The 25,212-nt window shown below is 47.5% G+C and overlaps 1 protein-coding gene across 8 annotated transcripts in view; it reads left to right on the top strand.

Annotated features, from left to right (window-relative positions):
* DGKG (diacylglycerol kinase gamma) overlaps positions 1–25,212 on the top strand; it is a 191,523-nt gene that overhangs the window by 63,099 nt on the left and 103,212 nt on the right. For 3 of the 8 annotated variants that reach the window (XR_008426130.1, XM_045199036.3, XM_045199033.3), the window contains 12 exons: positions 521–570; positions 4,060–4,134; positions 4,805–4,927; positions 7,916–8,033; positions 9,576–9,664; positions 12,721–12,837; positions 13,886–13,978; positions 15,544–15,603; positions 17,872–17,901; positions 18,251–18,330; positions 19,505–19,579; positions 22,032–22,117. Coding sequence is in view for 7 of the 8 variants with exons in the window: in XM_045199036.3 (XP_045054971.2) it covers positions 521–570; positions 4,060–4,134; positions 4,805–4,927; positions 7,916–8,033; positions 9,576–9,664; positions 12,721–12,837; positions 13,886–13,978; positions 15,544–15,603; positions 17,872–17,901; positions 18,251–18,330; positions 19,505–19,579; positions 22,032–22,117 (996 nt within the window). In the remaining variant the exon portion in view is untranslated. The remainder of the gene's footprint in view (positions 1–520; positions 571–4,059; positions 4,135–4,804; positions 4,928–7,915; positions 8,034–9,575; positions 9,665–12,720; positions 12,838–13,885; positions 13,979–15,543; positions 15,604–17,871; positions 17,902–18,250; positions 18,331–19,504; positions 19,580–22,031; positions 22,118–25,212) is intronic. The other 5 variants (XM_053918190.2, XM_053918187.2, XM_053918188.2 and 2 more) reach the window with 5 other exon arrangements.

Raw genomic sequence — 25,212 nt, 5'->3', positions numbered from 1 at the left:
GATTAGGCGCATCATTTATATATTATTCCTCACCTTTAAAAATCTAAGACAAAGAAACCATTATAAGCTCCATCTTCCAGGTGAAGAAACTGAGCCTAAATGACTTAGTTGACTCCCTACAGGTGGTATGGCAGAGCCAAGATTTGAATGGGCCTCACTCCACACCCTTTCTTGCGCCACAGAAGCAATGCTCCGTTGGCACTTCTGGTGGCCCTGCCCCATCCCCAGCTGGGCATGCTTTGGGTTGTGTTCCAGTTGAGAGGTCTGAATGCTCTGTAGGGAATCACACTCATGACCTGGATCTCATCAGTCCCAGAAGCCAGGTGGCTTGGTTCTCCTCCCTCTCCCCATGTCTCTTGAAGGAAGTCAGACTCTGTGCCTTTGGGGGGTGGGTGAGCTGACTGCAATAGCCTTTGCCTCAGTGATGGTCAGAACTGGTCTAAAACTGGCAGCAACAAAGCTTCAGCCAGCCCCTGGTGCCTGGAGGATGCCTCGAGCCTCATCTCTGTGTTTCTTGCAGTCATGTTTCGTCTCTATGATTCGGATGAGAATGGTCTTCTGGATCAAGCGGTAAGTGCTCCAAATACCCTTCTGGATCCACGAAAGGCTGGGGAAGAAAGGAACAGATGGAGAGATAGTCCGAAAATTCTTTGTAAGAGTCCTATCTTTATAAGAATAGCAATGTCTCTATACGGGCTGCAGAAATGAGTAGAACACCCCCCCGCCCCTTCTATTTCCAAAGAGCCAGCCTGGAGGAGAGTGAACTCCAACTTGCCTTTTTATTCCAGAAGCCCAGGATTATAAAAATCTCAGAATGGAGAGATGCTTTAGTGTCTTATCTAGTTTAATTTCCTAATGGGTTCAGAACTTCTCCCTGCAATCTCCTGCTGCAGTCCAGGAGCAGAAGGCAGGAGTGGGGAGAGGCGGCAAGACCAGGGCAGGAGGGCAGGTAACTGCAGGTGTGCTCTGTCTGGCATCACCCTTGCTTTCCTCTCATACCCCAGGGCACTAACTTTAGGAGTCTGGTTCTGTCTGCTCTGAGCACCTGATCCTTTCTCATTGCACCTGGAAAAGCCTGACACTCACCCCTCTTTCCCTCAGGAATAGGCAGGGATAGGTCAGAGATCGTGGAGTGAAAGGAAGGATAGGAAAGGAATAGGGCAGAGAGGGGAGAGGGCGAAAGAGTCACGCAGGCCTTGTCTTCATGACTGGCAATGTTAAAGATGGTACCCACTGCCAGAAAGGCTCCAAGGTTGGGGTGCATAGGGCTAAGTCAGAACAGAGGGAAGAAGAAGGGGAGCAAGTCCACTAGACCAGCTACATCATCCATCCCAATGCCTTCCAGACCCCAGAGTATCTTAACAGGAGCCCTACAGCCACAGGAACAACCAAAGAATCGTAGACTCTCAAGCATTTGGTCAACAAATATTTATTAACTATCTACTATGTGCTAAACACTGGGGATACATCAGTGAGCCCACTGACAAAAAAGAAGCATGCCCTCATGACTTGTTCATTCTAGTGCAAACACACACACACTGAAAAACAGTAAAATGTGTGCTAGAAGAAAAATAAAAGAGAGAAGGGCAGTGTTGGAGGGCGCTGCAGTTTTAGCTAGAGCAGCTAAGGAACGTCTCCCTGAGGGGGGACAACTGACAGAGACTTGAAGGAGGTGAGGGACTGTAAGTCATGAGGAAACGCCTAGGTCTGGAGGAAGTGCCAGGTCTAGGTCCAGAAGAGAGAACAGAGAGTGCAGAGGTCCGGAGAGGTGGAGAGGTGCCTGGAATGTTAGCAGATTAACTAGGATGCCAGAGTGACTGTAGCAGAGTTCAAGGTGAGGTCAGTGTGAGTCAGTAATTGGAGATGAGATCAGAGAAGTGGGATAAAGGGTGGAGGAAGTTTGCAAAGTGTTATCAAGCCTTTGAGGTGATTGAAAGGGTTTGCTTTTTACTCGGGATAAATGGAGAACTACTGCAGATTTTGAGCAGGGGAGTGACAAGGTTGACTTGGGTTATAACAGGATCACTCTAGCTGCTGCGGTGTCTAGACTATAGGGGTGCAAGCAGGGATACTAGGTAGGAGATTATTGAAATCAGCAAGACAGGAAGTGATGGTAACTTGCACCAGGGTAGAAGCATCGCAGGTAGTAAGAAGTAAATTTCAGATGTGTTTGGAAGGTAACATTGGTGGATGGAAGCAGTCTCCAAAGAGTTACCTGATTCAACTTCCCACCGAGAATCCCTGGCAGCTGGACGCCTACACTCTTTGTGAACTCTCCCAGTACTGGCCAATTCACCCACTGCCTCAGAACAGCCACCCCACTGCTTAGGGTGGCTTAGAAAGCTTTCCTTCCTGCACAAAAGGCACCTCTAGACTGCCAGGGAAATTTCAACATGAAACCTACTTCTTCCCCTCTCCCTTTCCCACTGCAGCCTTGAGGCCGAAATAAGCCAACCTTCAACAAATCCCTCCCTACACCCCTTGGCTTGCTTCTGCCCTCCGTAGCTGACCAGGACAGCTGGCCACTGGAATACCAATTCTACACAATCAGCCTTCAAGCATTTGGAGGTACCTCCACATCTCCTCTGAAATGCCCCTCAAGCTCATATTTCCCAATTACTACACTGTTTCCCATGAGGCAGACTTAAACAGGCACTCTGGTCAAGCTGTGGTTTGTCAACGCCATTCTTAAAATGTGGTGCCAAACTGAACCCTCCACTCCAGGACTCGTTAATCATCCTCGTGTGGCCTGACCCAGGTAGACATCAGGCGAGCGAGGTCAGCCTAAAATCTGCCCCCTCTGCTTCCTGAAAATGCCCATCCGTGTTCACAGCTCAAGGATGAGTCTAATTCTCAGTTCCTGAATCATGTTGTTTTCTCATTGAATCTTAGTCCCAACTGGACTTGCAAACTCTTTCCATTGGAACTTCTGCAGAACCCTGTCTCCACCTTTCTGCTGACTTCCTTACCCACATCTACCACCCCATGTGCAGTTGTGCAATGAATTACTTTTTAATTGATATAAAATATAATTTTTGTTAAATTTTATTTATTTATTTTGAGAGAAAGTAGAGGGAGGGAGAGAAACATCGATGTGTGGTTGCCTCTTGCACACCCCCAACTAGGGACCTGGCCTATAACCCAGGCATGTGCCCTGCCTGGGAATCAAACTAGAGACCCTTTGATTCTCAGGCTGGAGCTCAATCCACTGAGCCACGCCGGCCAGGGCAAAATATAATTTTTTTGATTCCTTTTCTGACTCAACATTCTACCTGGTGGAGGTGGCACTTTTGAACCTTGCTTTAGTTCACCAACATGTCTTCCCACGTTGACCTTACTATTACCATCTTTGATCACACCCAAGGATGCAAATGCCTCCTTTGTCTTGTGTGTCTCAGTGGGACTTGGGGTGCACCGATTCATTAGCCTCCAACAGTGCTGTGCAGTTTTAGGTAGAGCCTGGCCGGTGAACCCCTCATGAATTTCCTGTTCACAGAGTCCTAGGTTCAGGGCTGGACATGATACAGTGGAAACAGAGGAGATGCCAAAAGGAATCTAAATCACGGCACCTGAACTAGAACAATGCAGTGGCCCTCCATCCAACTGAAACTGACCTCTGAGGAGTACTGATGGATCCCAAGTTGCTAAAGCTGTGGGAATGAGGAGTGACTAAAGAGGGAAGGGAGAACCACCTTGGTGTGTAAGCATTTGGAGAGTAAAGATCACAAAGGAGAAAACAGGAGTGTTTCCTATGCTAAGTCAAAGCCCAGACTAGGGGGAGGAAGGCTGGCCCAGGAGGAAGTCAGTGTTCAGAGGACTTTCTGCATACCTCTGGCCTAGCTGACTTCTGTGCTTCTTGTGAGCATCTGCTGTCCACTGAGCTTTGTGGTCAAGGCAGAAATAAGAGCAGAAACAAGTAGTGAGCTCCCTGTGAAATGTCAGCGTATTACACCAGCTGCTTCTCATGTTCTGCCCTGCCCATCTTCCCACAGGGTTTGATGTTGAGCCTTGCTCTTAAACATGCATCTTCAGTTGGTTTCTCCCCTTGCTGTTTTCTAGGAGATGGATCGTATTGTCAACCAAATGCTGCACATTGCCCAATATTTTGAATGGGATCCCACGGAGCTAAGGCCTGTGAGTTTCTGGAAACATGAGGTGACTTCTGAGTGAGCTTCCAAGAGAAAAGTGGGACACACTCAGGAGAGAAATGGGCAGGCTCTTCCAGACTTATCTTCTTACAGGCAGCTTCTCTGGGGTCCTACACCCTGATCTCCCACTTTTCTGCTGGGAAAAACCATAGACAGCAGGGGAAAGTGTAGACATAATTGAAACAATAATTCCCCTGACCTTTTTATCACAACTAAATTTCTATAACAAGAGCTCATAAATCAAAGAACTTAGAACTAGAATGCAATTTAAAGGTTTTCCTCCATCATCAGGTAATAATAGTCATTTTATTTTTTATATAAAGTTACATTTTATATACCTTTTTTCTAATCCTCACTACAATGCTGCATACATAGCAACATTGTTTCCATTTTCCAGATGAGTGAAGCAGAACCCACAGAGTCATTGTGGCTGGCTTGCCCAAGGGCCCTCAGTCAAGTTAGGCAGAGCCAAGCCTGGACCTCTGGTCTCCACACCCCCGGTTTTTTCCCTCACTGCTCTACTTGCGGTGAATCAGAGGGGGAGGGGGTGAAACACAAGCCAGACAATGCACAACAAAAGAGAAATAAGAGGGCGGAAGGTGGGGTAAAGGAGTCAAAGGTGAAAGCGGACAATTGCTGCTCTGTGGATTCTGCAGATACTGAAGGAGATGTTGCAAGGGATGGACTACGACCAGGACGGTTTCGTGTCTCTGCAGGAATGGGTCCACGGAGGGATGACCACCATCCCATTGCTGGTCCTCCTGGGCATGGATGACTCCGTAAGTCAGCAAGCCTCAGTTCAAAGGTCTCCTGCCTTTCAGGAACATCAAGCTCTGGGTGGAATTTCATACCTACACATCACTTCGGTTCTGCTCCAGTGGGCAAACCTCATGCTCTAGGCCAGCCCAAAAGTCCTCTCTTTTTACCTGTTGGTGGCTAAACTATATTCATTCATTTGACAAGCATGTACTAAATTATTAGCAAATACAGATACTGTTCTGAGCTCTGTGAGGGGACACAGATACAATATTCACCCACCAGAAGGTTATATTCAACTAAGCAAAAAGCAAAAAAAGTCAGGGAAGAATTTCATCTTTTTCACAAATTAAGTTAAAAATGCTAAGAGTTGGTGAAGGAGGAAAGGGAAGGAAAAACGGAAAAATATTAATCTTTTGAGAGGCAGAAAGTGATCAAAAGAACCAGATAATGTATGTATTTTTTTCCCCAATTTATACATATGGAAAGTTGAGATTCTTAGCCTAAGGAGCACAAAGAGGAGTCAGAATTTATTTGTACTTAACTCCAAAGATACTTCATTTTCTAGTGGCCCACACTTAGGAGAGGGACCAGTGGGAGAAAATACCGGACGATGTTTGCCCTGGTCCTCAAGGATGTATGGGATTTCAATTCCTGTTGTTGAGTGAAAGGTCAAGTGGAAGGACCTACAAAAAAAAAAAATGTGAATTTAGTTCTTAATAATCAAAAGTGTCATGCATTTACTTTTAAATATGTTCTAAATTGCAAGTTTCTGCATTTAATATAGGGGTTCAGAGAAAGCATTCCTAAATGTCTTAAAAGTCACACTGCTTGTTTGGCTTTTTCAAAACTCACATATGACCACTGAGAAGTCTGGGGATCTCTGAGTGCAATACACGCAGAACCCACGGTCTCCCAGGAAACTGCAGCGGCAGCAGAAAGCCTGCCGCCCAGGGGAAGGTCGCTCCCAATCCTGCAGCCGCCCATGTGCAGGAATGGAAGAGCCACATGATGGTGCTCTAACCCAAGTGCACACGGCACTTCTTCCCAAGCCGAGGGCCTTTTGCTTCTTACCTCAAATCTATGAAAATAATAGCTGGGAAAGGGAGAGTCAGCCACCTGAGTTAGCTAATACAGGTACTTTCAGGTAAAATGACAGTCCTTTGGGTTGAGTCTGCCGACCAGTGCTGTGGTTGCCTTTCCTAAAGAAAACCCCTGGTGCGTGGAGATAAGGAGAAAGGCGGAGGGAGCATAGGCTCTGAGGCCAGCAAAGGCCTCGATTTGACTACTGATTGAGTCACTTATCATTTGTGTGGGCTTGGGTTATTTATATAACTTCTCCGAGTCTCCTTACACGTAAGAAAGCGCTCTAGCTTTGTGCCCCCTGCTGTCTAGCACAGAGTAGGAACTCAATAAAAGTTTTCATTATCCGGCACTGGGTTAGAAGCTTTGCTTATAGAACCCATTATATAAAAAAGCTGTAATTCAGTAAACTCAGGGCTTGGAAAAAGTAGGGTTTTGAGGTGGTGAGGAGAGAAGAGCTTAACCTGGTTCCAGGGGCGGACCCACTTTTGGACAAGCACGTGGGCTCCTCTGGGGACTGTTGCTGTGCCCAGTGCAGGCCAGGGGGGCCCGAAAGTGAGAACTGGGTTTGAGTGGGTCACACGGGATTCTGTGTACCTGACTGTCAGTTCTCGCCAGGTTACTACAGTAGCTTTCACTACCCTAACGACCAGCCCAAGAGTGGTGCTGCTTTGATGGAGCCTATAAGAAAGGTTGGGGGACAGCGCGAGCGGAGGGGTGTCTCCGAAGATACAACCTTCAGTAGGGCTGCGCTCTCAGGGGCTAGACGGCAGCAGCTCTGGTGTCCCGAGAAGGTGTGTGATTGTGTGATACCTGGCTTACCTGGTGGATAAGGATGAATTTGCTTCTGAGCCAAGTCAGGAAGAAATGTCTTAACCCGCTCCTTGACTGTTTCGTTACTATTTTATCTGTGTACAGAAAGTTGATGAGAGAGTACGTGCTGACAGTAAAAAATTTGAAAGTACAAAAAAATAGAAATTAGAGAATAACATAAATTCGTAGTACTTCCAGCCATAGCTAACCTCTGTTAACAGTTTGATGACATTTCTTGGCATCAAAGATCTTATTATGTAAACCTGAGATTATAATAGGTCCTCAAATGTGCATTCTGGTCTTTACTTAGCATTGAATCATGAGCACATCCCAGGCCATCAGATTTTCTTCTAAATATCTTTCTGATGGCTGCTTCACATTAAATCATATGGTTATAGCACAACTAACCTTTTGGTAATTTTGAGACCTTTAGGATTTCCAGTTTTGCATTATTTGAAATAAATAATGTTAAGTAAAACAGCTGACAGAGCCCAAAATTCTCATCTTAATTTCAAAAATTATTTTTTAGGATAGAATCCAAGAAAGGAAATTTGCATGTCAAATGTTATAAACATTTAAAGGATCAAACATGCATACATACGCACATAGAAAGTTTGTTCTTCTCCATTGTAGGAGAAGGCTCATTTTATCCCCCACACACATATTCCTGCTCAGATATTCTTAATTTTTGATACTTGCTACTTTTAGAAAACACAAACACACAGAGAACTTTGTTCAATTTCCATCTTTTAAATTTTTTATTGACTTTATTGGGTTTACATTGGCTAATAAAATTATATAGGTTGCAGGTGTACAATTCTATAATACATCATCTGAATATTGCCCTGTGCATTCACCACCTCAGGTTACATCTCCTTCCATCACCATTTATTCCCCCTTTCCTCTCTCGTGCTTCCTTCCACCCCCAGTTCCCTCTGGTAATTTCCATTTTTTAAGAGTCCTTACATCAGTAAAATAAATGCTTATCTTGTCTTCCAGATATGAAAAGAAACTCTCTAGAGACAAAAGAAAACATAACAGGAGGCAGCCCCAGGCTTCTGCTAGCTTGCGGCTACCTGCTCCACCCCCCGTTCATTCCCTTACTATCCCTCCAGGGCTCCAAGGGAGATGGCAGGCATGCCTGGACCATGAAGCATTTCAAGAAACCAACCTACTGCAACTTCTGCCACGTAATGCTGATGGGCGTTCGGAAGCAAGGCCTGTGCTGCACATGTGAGTAATGTCCTTCAGGCTGCTTTTCCCCAGAACTACCTTGCTCTGCACGTAGCTAAGCCATTCCAGAACCAGTCTGGGTATTTCTGCTTCCTAGCTTGAGGGCCCTCCCACATTGTTCCCACAGCATGAAGTAAAGCACGACCTCCAGGTGCTATTTTTGTTCCACCCAAGTCAAATGGATAAGTATTGTCCCTTTGTTGGGGTCCCATCACAGGGCACACCCCCCCAGCCCCAGAGAAAAAAATAATTGAGGCTCACACGTAATGAAAAATCTCACACTAATTTCAGTTGGGTTTTGCTAGTGGATATTTTGGGTGGTCAGAGGAACCTAGGTGGTTTTTTTATTAATAAGTAACATAAAATATATATGTGTAAATGCAGTGGAAATTGAAACTATCCATTTGTTTCACTTTATAATCCATTTAGTAAAATCAAGTGCTAGAAGAGAAAAAAATCACAGAAGGGAAAAGTAGGCAAGAGACTGAAAAGGAGACAGAAGAAAGTGATAGAGAAGGAAGACAGCAAGAGTGATGTAGGAAAGAGGGTGGATTCGGAGAGGAGGAGAGGGGAGGGACTGCAGAGAGAAGGCTTTTGGGTGCAGAGTCCTGCCAGTCACCCCACCATACAGACAAGTCTGAACACACCAGAGACTGGGGAGCTTCTGCTGCAGGGAGGACCCTTGGGTGTGGTCCATGTTACCAGAGCATTTCATCTAAACACGCACGCGTGAGCTAGGCAGCAGGTGACCTTGGCCACAAAAGTCATCTTAACAGAGTTGGGCCCAGTGTCCACCGAGAGTATCAGCAGGCTAAAGAAGGGAACTGTCAGTGTTTCCTTGTACCACGCAAATCCAGCTCGCACCACTTCTTACAGACCCGCTCTCCTTCCGAATGGGAGGGTTCCAGGTCTGGGAGCCCCTGCTGATGTCACAGTCATCAACGGCAGTAACAGCAACAATACTGATAATAATTTGGGGAACAGCTATTCTGACCCAGGCACGTGGTGTTTTATATGAATTATCTCATTTAATGCTGCGAAAGATCTGCAAAGAGAAAGAGGGGCGATTTTATTCCCATTTTGTAGAAAACCCTGAATTTCATAGATATAGAACAAGTTACCCAGGATTAAGAGGGTAGTTACAAATGACAGAGCCAGAGTTCGGGCCCAGGCGCACCCCCAGCACCCCTGATATGAAATACTGAGGCGCTAGCCTAGCGGGGAGGATGACTCCTCACGCTGCCCTTAAGTGGAAAGACCTTCCGGTGGATGGCTTCTTGCCGAATTCACTGCCCACAGCGGAAGGCAGTGTGGCAGGGTGCAGAGCACAGGAGTGTGTCTAGCAGGTAACCGTGAACTCTCTTCTCAATGAACAACCAGAGACTGTTTTGAATTTCTGTTACGCAAGGCCAGTTCCATATGTCCTCTGCCCCTGACTGGTCACCCCAGTCAGGCAGAAGGCCTCAGCTGGAGTATGAGGGGCTGGCTGGACTTTTCCTATGTGGTCACTCACAAGCTTTTTCCTTACTTTTGTTTTTTCAGACTGTAAATATACCGTACATGAACGCTGTGTGTCCAAAAACATTCCTGGGTGTGTCAAAACGTACTCAAAAGCCAAAAGGGGCAGCGAGGTTGGTGACGCCTATTGCCGTGTTCTACTGCATGCTATGTCCTGGGCAACATGTCCATCACCAGATTCCTGGGCAGGAAGGGGCTTTGGGAGCTTTATCCAGCCCCTTCTCTGCCTCGAGGACCACCCTTAAGCCATCTAGTTCATCCATCAACCCATTCAGCATCCGCCTGGTGCCCACCGTGTGCCAGGCACTGCGCTAGGGGTTGAGCAGGTTATTAGATGGTCTTCAGCCTGCTGGGGAACTGTGCGATCTAGCGGGGGAGAAGCAGGCACAGAAGCAAAGCACAAAGTAGTAAGACGGACAATAGCAATTGTGTGGGACGTACAGAGGGTATACCAAGGAGGAGACCAGGGAAGGTTTCACAAAGCAGGTGGCGTTTGAGTTGTATCTTGAACCCAAATCAGGAGGAATTCACAAGGGATCAAAGCTGGCAAGGCACCCAGGAAGAAGCCCCAAATGCAAAGTCATGGAGGAGATGTGGCTCATTCTGGGACCTATACTTAGTTTGCCGTGACTGGGGCAGAGAACACTTAAAGGGAAGTGGCAGGAGCTGGTCCCTGAAGGAGAGATTGAGCCTGGGAAGGTCATCTGAGGAGTCGGGAAGGAGTTTCCTAGGTGTCTGAGGGGGCATTGAAGAGCTTTGAGCACACGAGATATTGGGTTTGCGTATTAGGTTAATGGCTCTGACCGTGGTGCAGGAGAGAGATCTAAGGGGAAACAAACCTTCCAACAGTTCCAGCAGGAGGCAGGGCTGCACTGAGGGCTCAAGGAGGGTGGGGTCTGCACTCACTTGCTATGCTGACATGTTCACGGTAGCATGGTGGTGGCTGTGTCTGTGTCGAGTGTCTCCCTGCCATGCCAGTTTTTGAATACTTTGACTGTCCCACTGGTTAAGGTGGAGAAGATACAGGGAGAGCTGGAGAGGTCATTTGGAGGTACTACCACCAGGACTTGGTGATGGAGATGTAGACAGTGAGAGAAGGGAAGAGGTCGGGAATAGCTCCTAGGTTTCTAACTTGGCTGTTAGGTGATGCCATTCACCAAGTCTAGAAATAGCCTCTTCTCAAAATCAGCAGGGGAAGGACACTCCTTCCTGCGTGGAAGATTCCAGTGAGGGATCTGAGTCAGGAGATGCTTAGCAGGTGGGAGCAATATCCAGCCCTCCCCAAAAGGACTCCATGAGAGAAGGGTGCCTGCGAGGAAACACATGCATGCCCCACGAGACACCGCATGGCCTCTTGTCTACCTCTGCACCACGCTCATGCACAGCTTTCCATGTCCATGCCTTCACCCCGACACACGGCACACAGCACACCTCCTGGGCTCAGGCCCTCAGCCTGCACGCTGGCCACTTGCCACACACACAACAGAGGGAAGCCACTGAGGGGCCAGCAGGGCATGATCACCTGAGTCTCCAGGGGCACCCCAAGTCCTTCACTACCTCTTCCAACCCCAGAAGAGGATGGAGAAGGCAACGTGGTGTTGGGAGACAGCCATGGACTTGGAGTCAGAAGGTCTGACTATGAAGCTCTGCTTGGCCACTTATCAGCCTTGGAACTTAGGGCCAGTCACTTAACCTCTCTGCAGCCTCATTTTATTCTCCGTGATATAGAAGTAATAATAATCTTGGAATAAATTCAATGTGACCATGTAGAGGACACATTGATTAGCAAACTGAATTCTTTATACCCTCAAGGGTGAATGGCAGAAAGTGAGAAGCTACAAAATAAAAATGACACATCTCTAGAACAAGGATTTTACCAAAAACCTTTTGGGAGAAGGACTAGTAACTTAATTGATAAGTGACTTGAAACTTTTATTTAATAAAAACATGGATCATACAATGCAAATATTCCATGTGTTTTTAATATTGTACTTGCAGTTGGCCCTTCAGACTAGGCCCCCCCACTCCCCCAGAGTCCATACTCTCTTCCTTCTGCAATCCAGGGTCCTCTGCTAGAAAGTTTTGAGAAGTTCTATAGAATTCTGAAGGGAGACAACCAAGGGCTCAGGCTCCCAGAATTTGGTGTCATGGGTCACTTTGCACTAACAGACGCACACATACACACGCATCCCCATGGCTTCCAGGTCCCTGGGCTGCCCTAGTGGCATTTCCTGGCCAGGGAGGAAGTACACCCAGCTTTCCAGGAAACAGATGTAAAAGACACGGGCCGCTGACCCACACTAATATCTTTGGACTTTTCCTCTAACTTCCTTATAGAGAGCTTCTCAACCCTGGTTGTCCATTCCAATCACCCAGCATGCTTTAAAACATACTAATGGCAGTTGCCATCCCCAGAGACTCTAATTTATTTGGTCTGGAGTGAGCGCTGGGCATTGGAACTTCTAGGAGCTCCTCAGGTGGTTCTGATGGGCTGCTAAGGCTGACAGCCAGTGGCCCATAGGAGACAGGAAGGGGAAGGAAGTTACCCATCAGTGGGCACCCCCAAAGGGCAGAACTGTGCCAGGAAGGCCCTTCTAATGGCACTGTCATTTAATCCCCCCTGCAAACACAGAGGTGGGGCTTATTGTACCATTTCTACAGACAAGGGAACTGAGACTCAGAGGCCCAGGAACTGGCCAAAGCTCCCCCTGCTGCCAAAGAGAAGATCAGTGACTCCAACCAGTTCTGTCAGCGGCCCAAGCCCTCCTGTTTCCCCCCATCACGCTGCCTTCCAGAAGAGGGAGCACATGCGCACATCACCCTGAAAGGAGTTCTGCAAGAAAGACAGATGGACTGCCAGACCAGAGCTGCTCAGAGACTTGACTACCTGAGGGAATGAGCTATTCAAACACAGGAAAAGTGGTTTTTCACCTACCTCGATGAACAAAATGGTGGTTAGGCAGGGAGAGACCACAGGAGTGCAGTGCAACCGAGCAGCCCGGCATCCTACAAGTGCATAAACTGAACAGGAAACCACGCCTCTAGCCCCCCCACCCCCCACCCCCCCCCACCCCCGCCCTGTGCTCCTCCCAGACCCTTCTCCTCCAGCCCAGGGCCCGGGGGCATGGTTCTGCAGCCTTCCCTGGTATCCTTCCCTTCCCTCCTGCAGGTGATGCAGCACGCGTGGGTGGAAGGGAACTCCTCCGTCAAGTGTGACCGGTGCCACAAAAGTATCAAGTGCTACCAGAGTGTCACCGCGTGGCACTGCGTGTGGTGCCGGAAGACGGTGGGTTGGCGCCCAGGGCAGCCCTGCTTCTGTTCAATGTGATTTTTTGCTCAAGCTGCAGCCAGGGAGCAGTGGACATCCTGCCAAAGGCATGAGCAGAGCCAGGGAAAGAGCAGACCCATTCAATGCCCTAAGTCTAATAGCGCCTCCAGTGAATCACTAAGCTGCCCAGAGACAGGACACCCCCAGAACCAGGGCAGCAAGGGCTGCTTAAGAAGAAGCTGGCCAATCCACTGTCTGTGTGGCCGGTCAACTGTAACAGGCTGCACCATTAACTTTTTTCTCCTGGGTGTCATCTGGGGCCAGCGGCCCTACCAGAGTTGGAGAGGAATTAGACACTGGAATCGTGTTCCTCAAGACTCCAGAGGAAGGCACACTCTTTACGGCAGTCCCACTGCCTGGGCCAGAGGCCTGTGCCTGCTGCCGCCAGAAACATCAAGTGTCCACTTCCTCTCTAGACATCTGGAATATGCCCGACCTCCCTGCCGCAGCAAACTCAGTGCCATGTCTTGTCCCCTAGACCAAGGCCCTTGATCAGCCTCAAAAAGGACATGGCTCCAAATTAAACTGTAACTCTTAAGATTCAGAGGTTAAGTCAAGGGATTTACTTCCAGCCTCTTACGAGTTTGTTCAGCAAGATCTCCTTCCTTCCAGTGTCTCAGGGCTCAGGGAGCAAACACCCAAGGGGAGCTCTGGAATCCACATGGGATGCCACCCTGAAGCACCACGGACAGGCCTGCCCATGACTGTTTTGCTCCAGCAGCCATGGGTAGCACTTGGTCTCCTTCATCTGCCTATGGCAGACTGTACAGCCCCAACCACACACAAAAGACACTCAGGCGCCCATGCCACACACCATACACAAAACATACACACAGCATACCACACATGTACACCACATACACACTCAGCTATACTGCCAAAGCCAGCAGCACATCAGGATTTGGGGAGCACTAGAAAGCTTGCCTCCTCAGTAAACCTTTGAACCCTCCTACTTAACGCTTCCTTGGTCACTTTCACTTACACTCATCTTCATTGTTTCCTCCAGTTTCACCGCAAATGTGAATTATCCACAGTGTGTGATGGTGGGGAACTCAAAGACCACATTCTGCTGCCCACCTCGATATGCCCCATCACCCGGGTAAGTGCTGCGGCCCCACCGGGGCCGCGGTTCCCCCACCACCACTCTGCACGTTTCAGACGCAGGCAGCAGACCGAAGCTCGCATCCTCCAGACGGCTTCCTCCACAGCTCTTGGGGTCTGTGTCTTCAGCACAAGTGTAAATGAGGCCAGTGCTGCACCCACCAGATTGTGAGAGAAAACTCCCCTGATTGCGATGGTTCCCACTGCCGGTCACCCAGAATGCTCTGAAATAGCCCATCAAGGAAAGCACATTCGGTCTCAGCCCCTTGCAGGCAGAGCGCAGCTCAGGGAACCGTAGCCCCCACCTGCACAGGCCAGGCCCCCAGGCCTCCCTGTCCCTGTCAACCTCTCTTCTATGTCCAAACATCTGCCCTGATGATTTCTACTTGAGTGTCTCAGCCCTCAGCTCCTTTCATCCCCATCGGAAATTGTCTCTGTCTCCTGTGTTGACACTTCCTCTTTCAAACCAAGCACCAAACACCTTAACTATTCCCTTGCCTCTTAATGATGTTGCCAAGTCCCACTGATTCCTCACATCTCATCTCATCCTTGACTTGACCAGCTGCTCTGTTCTCTTTAAAAACTGAAGAAAAACCACTTGGGGAAACCGTTGGTCTATACCTGCTAAGTTGGGAATGTAAAACTCTATGACCCAGCAAGTCCCTCCTGTGTATCTACCTGAGAAATATGATCATTTATTCCACCAAAATACATGCAAAAGATTGTTCATAGCGACTTTATCCATAACAGTGAAAAACTGGAAACAAGCTTAATGACCACTGGCAGGGGAATAGATAATAAATTGAAGCTTATTCGTACCATGGAATACTACATGGAAAAAAAAAAACTTTGCTTAGATGGAAAAAAGGGATCATCACAAAGATATGATCCTGAAAAAAGAAATTAGACTAAAAAAAAAAAAAAAACAAACCACCACGTTCTACGATTTCATTTATATGACATTCAAAAGCCAGGCAAAGCCAGTAGGGCGTCAAGAGTAACTGGATGATGCCTGACACGTGGCGGTAGTTACACAGGCACACAAGCAAGCAGAAATTTATCCAGCTGTAGATTTAGATTTGAGCATTGTACTATATGTAAAATAAACCTCCGCAAAATAAATAATAAGCATATTTAAAAACAAAGAAAAGAGGACACAAAACTAAGACAACTAACTTTCTCAATATATCACACCATTTAGCTAGCACTGAGCAGAGAAGCTGGATTTAAGACCTTATTTCTCAGAGCTCAAGCTTCTAAATCCACAAAGTAGATTTCTGTTAATTTTAGTGTTTCCTCTCCCCATGTCCACTCCAGTGTCTCAAAGTTAACATCGGAGCAAATGATGGCAGAGGCCTGGAAAGTCCTAGAGAAACCAATAGGCCAACATTTCTTTTCTTAGGTCCAAAGCCCCACTTTGAAGAACTCCTTCCCATTCTGTACTGGTTTTCTAATTATCTTTCTTTTTATTAACCATTTGTTTTTCTTCTGATCCCTTTTTAAAAAATATGTTAGGCGCTTTTTTTTTTTCAAAACATGTTTATCTCTCCTCTCTCCTCACAGGACAGGCCAGGTGGGAACTCTGACGGCAGTGTGTCCACTAAGGGTGAACTTGTAATGCAGGTAACTCAGCAAGCTCAAGTCTGAGAATTCATTCTAGTCTGTCCAAGCTGTGGAGAGGAAGACAGGGTTTGAGAAATATATCTCAACATTTGCTTTCTCATCTGATCGGTTATGTCACATGACACTTTTTATTGCCAGCCTCTGGAATTACCTTGGACCACATACTGTAGGCAAGTGGTGGGAAGGGAGGTTGGTAGATCCTATGGCTGGTCAAATTGACCTTTTTAGGAACGAGTTGCTTTTAAAATGTCAATATGCTAAATAATAACAAGAGTGTGGCCTAAAAATACTCAATGGATTTTCCAAGACTGCCACACTGTCTCCAGAATGCAATTGGCCAAAACGAAGCTAACATTTCCAAAAGTTCTTCTTTACCCTTACATGCGTAGTTAACAATTCATTTTTTACTTGGGTTCACCAGTCAGTATCTTCTCTACAAAGACCCAGGGACTGCAGGAAAGACAACCTGGTGAGGTACAAAGAGCCAGGAAATAAAATAGAAAACGAAGGCCCTTCCCGTGTCTCTGAGCCTTCTGTTTCCTTGTTTGAAAAGGGACGTGGCAATCCCTGCACTGCCCATCCCCCACCCCCACCCTGCCGAGGTATTCTGCGATTCAAGAAAAACATGCCGATTAGAGTGTTTTGAAAATTAAAACTGAAGTAACGATGATGGGGAGCCTTAATAATGTGAGAAAGCTCCAGATACCTGGAAGGACAGAGAGTAAGGTGAAGCGGACCCATGCACACGATCACACAATGCAGGCATAGCAGCTGTTCACAGCTGGCATCTAATCGGTTATCCCACATCTGTACTGACTGGGCAGTCTCATGCTGTACAGGTTGTTAAATATTCTTGAATACCACCCCCAAAAGTAAAAGTTACTCTTCAGGTTCCAAGATGCCTCTGGGTGTCACACAGACAGTTGCCCTGGAGCAAATAAGAACATTCCTAAAAATCATAAAAAATGGCGCTGTCCATTCCAAGCAGCATGGCTCTGTGCTTGCTGTGTGTTTAGCCTGGGATGTGGGTAAGTGAGCATTAGATCGAGCATATGGAGCAGATTGTTCTCTGTATCAGTCTGTCCTTCAGCTAAACTCGCAAGTGTTTATTGAGTGCCCACTCCTGCATCCGGTGTTATGAGGCCCTTGGTGGATGAGTCACACACACACACACACACACAGAGCTTTTGAGGCATTTAAGATCCAGTTGACGTTTTGAGACATTTATCTAAGAAAATAAAACACAGCCCTGGCTGGTGTGGCTTAGTGGACTTGAGTGCCGGCCTGTAAACCAAAGGGTTGCCGGTTCGATTCCCAGTCGGGGCACATGCCTGGTTTGTGGGCCAGGTTCCCAGTAGAGGGCACATGAGAAGCAACCACACATTGATGTTTCTCTCGCTCTCTTTCAACCTCCCTTCCCCTCTCTCTAAAAATAAATAAATAAAATCTTTTAAAAAAAGAAAACAAAAAACAAACAAATAACCACAAAAGAAATCCAGAAGGTATTACCTGTTTCAAGTGCAGTAGTTTTAGTTGCAGTAACTGAGGGAAACTTCACAGAGGATGTAGCTCTTGAACTGGGCCCTGAGGCTGAGAAATTTTTTTAAAGGTTGTAAAGAAGGAAGGGGGCATTTCCGGGCACTGAGCAGGAGAAGAAGTCAGTGTGAGCCGACTCACAGGGTGGGAATGCAGGAGACACACTCACTGGAGGTTAGGAGCTGGGCTTAGCTGGAACCGCAGTGAGGGTTAGAGTAATTAAGAGGTAGCAGTCGAGTGGGGCTATACCGCAATGCTTGGATGAAAGGTTAGGAGATTTGGATTTCACCCTCTGAGCAATGAGGTGTTATTAAAGGTTCCTGAGAAAGAGCAGTGTGACTAATGTGATGTCGTGGGGAGGAACCACATGGGGACAGCCTACAGGACTTACCTGAGCTGGGAAATGCCCGAGCAGTGTGGTTACTGTGGCAGCTGCCAGAGAGAAAGGGGCAGTCCAAGGAAAGAATTTGGCGAACAGGGTTTCTTTCCCTGGGTGACTGGATGAATGACAGTGCCACACTTAAACTGGAACAGGGAGCCAGGAGAGGTGACCAGTTTTATGATGAAAGAAGATAGGTCAAGTTTGGGACACGTTGAGGTTTGGAGCAACCTGATGGTAAGACATCTGGTTGAAGGGACCCACTGGACAGTAAGAAGTGTGGAACTTTCCTAGGAGGAAAATCGGTGCTGGGTGGAAGTCATGGTTAACTTCATGAGTGTTATTTTATCTAGGTGTTTGACCAGATGGCCATACCGTCAAAGGTCATACTCTGCTGTATTTCTCACAAAACCTAATCTCGTGCTGTGGGCACAATGCCTCACTATTGTTGAATGATTTGAAGCTATGATGCCATTGTCCCATCTCTGATTTTGACCTTAAACCCTGTCACCATTCACACTACTTTAAGGCCACTCAAGCTAAAGACACCTAGCTGCTCACCCCCTCAAAGGCTCAGCCAGTGGACAAAAATCTACCTCCCACCCTCCTCTCCTCCATGCTTGTAACTGCTTCCTATCCACCTCTCCCACGTGCTATCTCAGTGTAAACTCTCATCTTGTTCCCCCTGTTGGCTGAAACAGAGCTAATTTCTTTCTCTTTTACCTTTTTAAGTATAAGATCATCCCCACCCCGGGTACCCACCCTCTGTTGGTCTTGGTGAACCCCAAGAGTGGAGGGAGACAAGGAGAAAGGTATGTTGTCTTCTTTTTCAAAATGGAGAGGCTGAAACAGCCCCACTTGGGTCCTTTCTTCCCTTCAGCCATAACAGAGTGGACTGTGGAGAAAAGCAGGCCTGGGTTCAAATCCCAGCCCTACTGCTTATATCTTAATGTTCTGGTTCAAGTGCCTTGGTTTCCTCCTCTGTAAATAAATAATAATTTCTCCTCTCTTAGGGTTGTTGTGAGGATTAAAATAGACACAGTGCTTAGCTTAGGGCCTGTCACATGAGCCATTATTATGGGTCCCAGAGTCAGGCCAAGTTCTGACATGCCTGTTTCCTTCCTAATCTCTCAAGTGTTTTCTCGAGTAAGAGATATGGCAGGACTTACCATTTGGGACTTCCTGACCTATCCAGCCCATGGAAGTAGTGTACTCACCTCATCAGTGAAGGAAATGCCCAGTCTGCTGGCAGCACTAAGAGAATGGGAAGAGAGAGGGAAAAAGGGCAAAGCATCTCTGACTCCCAGTCCTGTTCAGCTCCGGGGTAATGTACAGATGGCATGTGACCTGGAATCCAGGTTAAAAATAATAATACGTAGGATTGAAGCAACAACTATGAGAACCCCTACCCCACTCCAAAGGGTAGAGCACCCCTTCTGAGCTGATCTGATTAGCTCAAGCTGGAGCCTTGAAACCAAGCCTAGATGGGGTCATTGCCCCAGCCCTCCCCTGCCCCAGCCCCACCTCCTGTGTTTCCTCCTGATTCAAAGAGTTGGGTGACCTTTCTTTCGAGGGTCTCATGATGCCTTTGTATAGTCCACAAAGAGCAGAATTCTACAACCTAGAACATACAGAACATTTGAGAGAAGGTCTCCGTGAAGGAAAAAGCTTTAGGAGAATTGAAGCTCTGTTCTCTGAGTTTCTCTGTCCTGTCTTTTCTACAAGGGGTGATACTTCTGGGATTAGGAGCTAGAGTCTTGGAGAATGGGGAGGCCTTGAACCAGGGACTAGGGCATGAGTCATGCACCCGAAGCTGGGACTTCAGGGTCTGCAGGGCTTGCCTTCAGTCTTCTCCCCAATGGGGTTTAAATGGACCTTCATTCCCACCATCAATGGGCTCCAGAGTTATTTGCCCTGCTGTGACTTCTCATAATGACGTTCTCCTTCTCTGCCTCTCCTCTCTCTCTTTCTTTTTTTTCCCCATAGAATTCTTCGGAAATTCCACTATCTGCTCAACCCCAAACAAGTTTTCAACCTGGACAATGGGGGGCCTACTCCAGGGTATGGAGAACAATCCTTACTCCTTATTTCTCCCTCTCCCCTTTGGTCTCTGAAGAATCCCTTTTTTGTCACCTTTCTTTGTCTTTTTTCATTTGTGGACTTCCCTTCCTGCCATTTTACTCATTTTCTCTTCCTTATCTTATATCTGCTCTTACTTCCTCCTGGAGATACTCAGGAACTCTCATTATATTTGACTCTGGGAAGTAGCCTCCTGCATATGCCATTCATTTGATTGACAGGAAGGGCGGGCTGGTAAATTACTTTTACTTATTTGTAAGGCTGTGTTAGCTGTATCTTCATACTGAATCCTCAGAGAGAAGGGAAGAATTTCCTATCACTGTCAGTCAGTAGTTCTGCTGTGTGTTCTGCTGTGGGTCATTTTAGGATCAAAACAATTAGTTATCCAATGAAATCACTGTTTTCCTGGATTGTCCATTTTAGAGATTGTTAAGCTCCCTGTGGCCCTTCTCCAGTCACTTGCTTATTGGCTCTTTCACTGCTCATTAGACAGGGAGAGTAAGGAGAGGAGATGAGGCAGCCCCTTGGCAACTGGACTGAAGGTCTGACAGGAGGAACAGATCCTTGTGTTAGCACTAACGTGATGAGCTGCGGGTCCCTGTAATCAGATTCTCCTCCAACATCGGGCCTGCAAGGCACCCAAAGACTGTTCTGACCAGACAGAAATGCTGCATTAGAAACACGTGCTGGCCAGAGGCTGTGTAGGGGCCAGGCCCTCAGATCTGTGCACACGGGCTGGGTTTTTCAGCACACAGCCACTTTGCCCAACTTCCTAACTTGCTTTTCCACACTGGGTTCTGCAAGACCTGCAGAAGGGCTGGAGTAAGGACTCCAAACAGGGAATCTGTCTCTGTCTTCAGTATTTTGACACAAAGCTATAATATATGGAAGTGGCAGTGCAAAGCCCAGTTAAAAGGAGAAAGAAACCTGAGTACAGAGTCAGCACCTCTGCCACCATTTAACACTAATTTCAAAGCAGAGCCCACCTACACCGCCGCGGGTGCAATGGCGGCCACCGTGACCGCCAGCTGCTCCTCCCTTCTGACTTGCAGCTGAGCAGCAGCCCACAGATACCTTTCCCAGCCCATTCTCTTTGGGGGCATTTTAAGACTTGAATGCAATGCTGTTGCTTAACCTCATCCTTCCTAAATTGTTTTTGCCCTGGCTGACAAGCCTGGCGACAACTTCTAGAGCTGCTGCAGCTGAGTGTCTCAGAGGTCAGTCTGTAATCAGACGGGCTGTCTAGGTGATAGGAGCCTCCATTCAGAATTCACTTCCTATAGGACAGCAGGGAATGAAGAGGAAGAGAGGGAATGTGAATTTGCCTGCAGCTGTGTCAGTGACTCACACAGCCCCAGGGGTCTTCTCAGACCACCAGTGTGGGTAAAGAGGAACAACTGAGCTTCAGTTTCCCAAATCCCACCCCAGGGTGTCCATGAGTCACATTTGCACTGAAGCAGAGGTTCTTATCCTTTCCGGGCCAGGAACCTGGTTGGCAGGCTGATGAAACCTGAGGACCCCTTCTCAGAACAATATTTTTCTAAACATAAAATGAAATACATAGGATTACCAAGGAAACTAATTATATTCAAAATAGTTATCAAAATGTTGAGAAAAGAAATTTGCAGTATGGAAATATATGTGATTTGCTAACATATTGTATGTAGCAAATTCCACAGGCAAGTCTAATAACTACTGTAAATTAAAAGTAGTGATGAGCATACATAATAGCATGAAATATCTCCCACACCTGTAGTAAAACATTAAAATACCTGTGATTTCAACTCCTCACAAAGTCACAGGCATTGTTAATATGTCTGTATTTGTGGCCTACATTCACAGTTGAAGGAAACACTAAATGTCAGTTAGAGCTTAGGGAAGAAAAGAATGTAATATTAGCTCTTCCAAGTTCACAGTTCTGGATTCTATCCACAGACAGTTCCCTGCGAGGGTTAAGATGCCCAGGGGGAGATGGTACTCACTCCACTTAGGTCTGGACCCACAGGAGAGCGGGATAAAGATCTAGCTAGTTCAGTGCATCCGATTTAAATGAGAGGTTGTGGAGACAGAGCAGGCAGGAGACCCGGAGGGGAGTCAAAATGTCATGGGTTAGTTGTATTGTTGCTGAAATAAGCAAACTATAGATTCCTCTGCACAAATGATAGAGAATTTCTAGGGGGAAAAAAGTTCTGTGTTCAATGCTGAGTCAGATTCTCCTTATACAAGGATGGCCCCTGAGATTCATACTCAATGGCATTGCGTAGTAAGTTCTGGTTTCAGAACATTAAGTGACCCTTTCAACCCCAAAAGGAATCAAGGTCATAACACACTTCCAGGAAAGGTGGGGGGGGGGGGGGGCTCTGACTCAAGCAGTGTCAAAAGTCAGCCACAACCTAGTAAACAAGACCATTTGGGCCTTTCTTTTACTTCCCAGACTGAACTTTTTCCGTGACACTCCAGACTTCCGCGTCTTGGCCTGTGGAGGAGATGGGACCGTCGGCTGGATTTTGGATTGCATTGGTAAGAATGGGCTGGGAGGGCCTCTGCAGTTTACTTACAGTAAGTACATTTAAAGTCCCAAGAAGGCGATACAAAAGAAAGAGAAATGTAGCCACGTTTTGGTCAACCTTGTTTCCACTCTTGGACCAATGCTTGACTAAATACCTAATTTGGGTGGAAAAACAAAGAAACAGGACAGTGGAAGGACTCCCACAGGTACAGATGTAACGGTTTGTTTCAGGCCTTGCTGAAAAAGCATCTGTGGTGGCTGGGGTTTCGTCAATGGCAGGGCAGACAGGATTGGGTGGTCAGGGGAGGGCCGGAGCTGAGACCCCAGGTAGATCCAGGTGGTAGAAAAAGGCCAGAGCACTAAGCACAGAGGCATATCCCAGAGCAAATCTCCTTGAGGTGAGCACCAGGAGCCCAAGCCCAGAAGGCACATCTAGAAAGTGCAGATCAGTGCGAGCAAAGAAAGGCCACACTGGGCTGTGTCCAATACTCTTCACTCAGAGGGGCAGTGCGGGCAGTCCAGGCTGGGATCAGGGGTGTTCTAGTCCAGCTCCTTGGATACCTGACCCCCAGTAAATAACAGAAACTGACTCTGAAATCCTGGGATAAGAGTATATTCAAGATCTAACCCTGGAGAACCCAGGTAAACACTGGGAAGCGGAACATGAGGATGGGAATGGGAAGAGCTGGGGAAGGCCATCATCAAAGTCAGAGACTGGGCCCAGAGCAACAAGCCCTGGGCTGCTTCTGTCTTCCTGTCATTCATTCCACAAAACTTGCCTGTGCACCTCCGCACCAAGCTCTCCTCGAGGCAATAGAGATACAGCAATAAGCAAATGGACAAAAATCCTGTCTTCATGAAGCTTTCCCTCTATAGGGGAGACACAGACAATAAACAAAGACATAAGTGAAACATATAATGTGTCAGAAGGTGATAAAAATAGAGCAGGGAAGGGGCAAAGGGAACGCAGTTGTGGGGGCCGGGGTGCAATCTAAATCCTAGTGGTCAGGGAAAACCTCACAGAGCAGATGACGTTTGCATGGGGACCTAGAGGGAGGTCAGCCCAGGCTGCAGAGTGTATCGGAGCCAAGCAGATGAAGGTGGAGTGGCAGAGCATGCAGCAGAAATAGTACATAGCCAGGTCACCAGGAAGTGTAGGACATTATACAGAATATGGCTTTCATACTGGGAAAGTCCCGAGGTGCTGGATGACTTTTGAGCAAAGGAGGGAAACAACAGATTTAGAGGAAGGGCAAAGCAGGGAGACCAGTTCGGAGGCTCCTGCAGGCACGCAAGTGAGAGATGATCCTGGTTTGGATACAACAGAAACAGAGGAGGTGGTGAGAGGTGGACAGCTTTGGGTATCTTTTGAAGGTAGAGCCAAGAGGATTTGCTGACAGACTGGATGTGGGAGGTGAGGGCAAGAGCAGAGTCAACGATGGGCCATGATAGACCCTGAACAGGGCAGGGGCGGCTGAGCCTCCATGGATCATAAGCAGACCACCCAGAGGGTTGGGACCAGCACCTGCACACCAGCCACCTTTGTGTCCCCTACACACACTTTGGTTTCCATGGACACAGCCCTGCCAAGCAGCCACCCACACTCTCCTGTCACCTGGGCTTGAGCTGTTTTGTGGGAGGCGTCCCCTGGGAGCTGAGGAAAGAAAAGCTGATCGGCAGAGGGCGGATGGCTGCAGCACTGGCAGCTGCTTGCACGGTTCCCTCTCCATCATGAAGGAGAGAGTAGGCTTTGGTGAAAAGTTTTAGAAGGTGCATCTTCAGAGGACACAGGTGATAGAGGCTGCTCAAAACAGAAAGAAGGTCATGTGAGATGATCTGCTTTCACAGGTTAGGGGCTCAAGTAGAAAAAACAGTGGTAAGAGGCCTAACTATATAGTGTTCATTCACTCATCATTCAAGAAATACTGTAGCAATTACGCAGTGCTCTTTACAACCCCATTTTGGTCCCTTCCCTGATCCTTATCTGTTCTCCCTCTATAGCCAGAGTGATCTTTCCTGAATGTCAGTGGGTTCATGGTATGTGTGGAGCACGTCTGTGGCTTCCCATTATTCTTAAGGCAAAGACGAAAATTCTTCAAATGATCAACGGGGCCCTAGGTGGTCTAGCAGCTGCCCACCCTTCCGGCCTTATACCTCCAGTCTTCTCCCTCCAGACTCAAGCCACATAGTCCCTCTCTCAGACCCTTGAATGGCCCAGTTCCTTCCACCACGGGGCTTTTGCACAAGTTGTTCCTCCTGTCTGGTATGCTCCCCTGGTCTCTGCTCGGTCAGCTTCTTCGGATCTCAGCCAAAGTGTGGCTTCCTTGGAGAGCCTTTCTTGACATATCTACAGCTTCTGTCCCCTTATTATAGGACCACACTCCTTTCCTCTCCAGTATGAATTTGAAATTATGCCTCATTTATGGGAAGACCTCATTCCTATCTGTCTCTCCCCTTAGCTACAGGTACCATGAGAGCCTAAGTCATGGCCTTTTCACTTGCTGTTAGGGTCTCAGCACCTAACACAGCATCTGGCACATAATAGACCTTCAGCAAGTATGTGTGGAGATACTGTGGTGAATGAGATATAGTTCCCTGGGGAGGTCACAGTACATTCAGGGAAAAAATGAGTAGCCAGTTACAAGGCAGTGTGATGAGATCCTCCCTGGTGCTAAAGAAACATCCCGGAGAGGCACCTGGTGCAGATGAGGGCAACCAGGGGGGTCTTCCCAGAGGCACCAGGGGGGTCTTCCCAGAGGCAACATCTGAGCAGAGGAACACGGAGCCTATAATTTAAGGTACTGAAAACACTAAGATGTGGTTGACATGTTGACTGGGCAGGAGAATGTGAAAAGGATGAGGCTAGAGAGGAAGTCAGAGCCTGGAAGGGCCTGGTGTGCCATGCTAAGGAGTGAGGGGAGCCCCGAAAGCGTGAAAGCACTGTGAATGTACTGATGTGCTCGGGCCTGTGGTTCAAGGATTGCCCACCCTGGTGGAAGTTTGGAGAACACACGAGGGGGTGGAACTGGAGGCTGAGAGGAGGCACTTGCAGCTGTACCAGTGGGAAGGAGTCCTATCATACCTAACTCAGGCATCACCTTGGGGA

Source organism: Desmodus rotundus, chromosome 2 (genome assembly GCF_022682495.2).
Source record: "Desmodus rotundus isolate HL8 chromosome 2, HLdesRot8A.1, whole genome shotgun sequence".
NCBI lineage: Eukaryota > Metazoa > Chordata > Mammalia > Chiroptera > Phyllostomidae > Desmodus > Desmodus rotundus.
The sequence above is the reverse complement of the archived record's forward strand: the minus strand, read 5'-3'. Positions and strand labels throughout refer to the sequence as shown.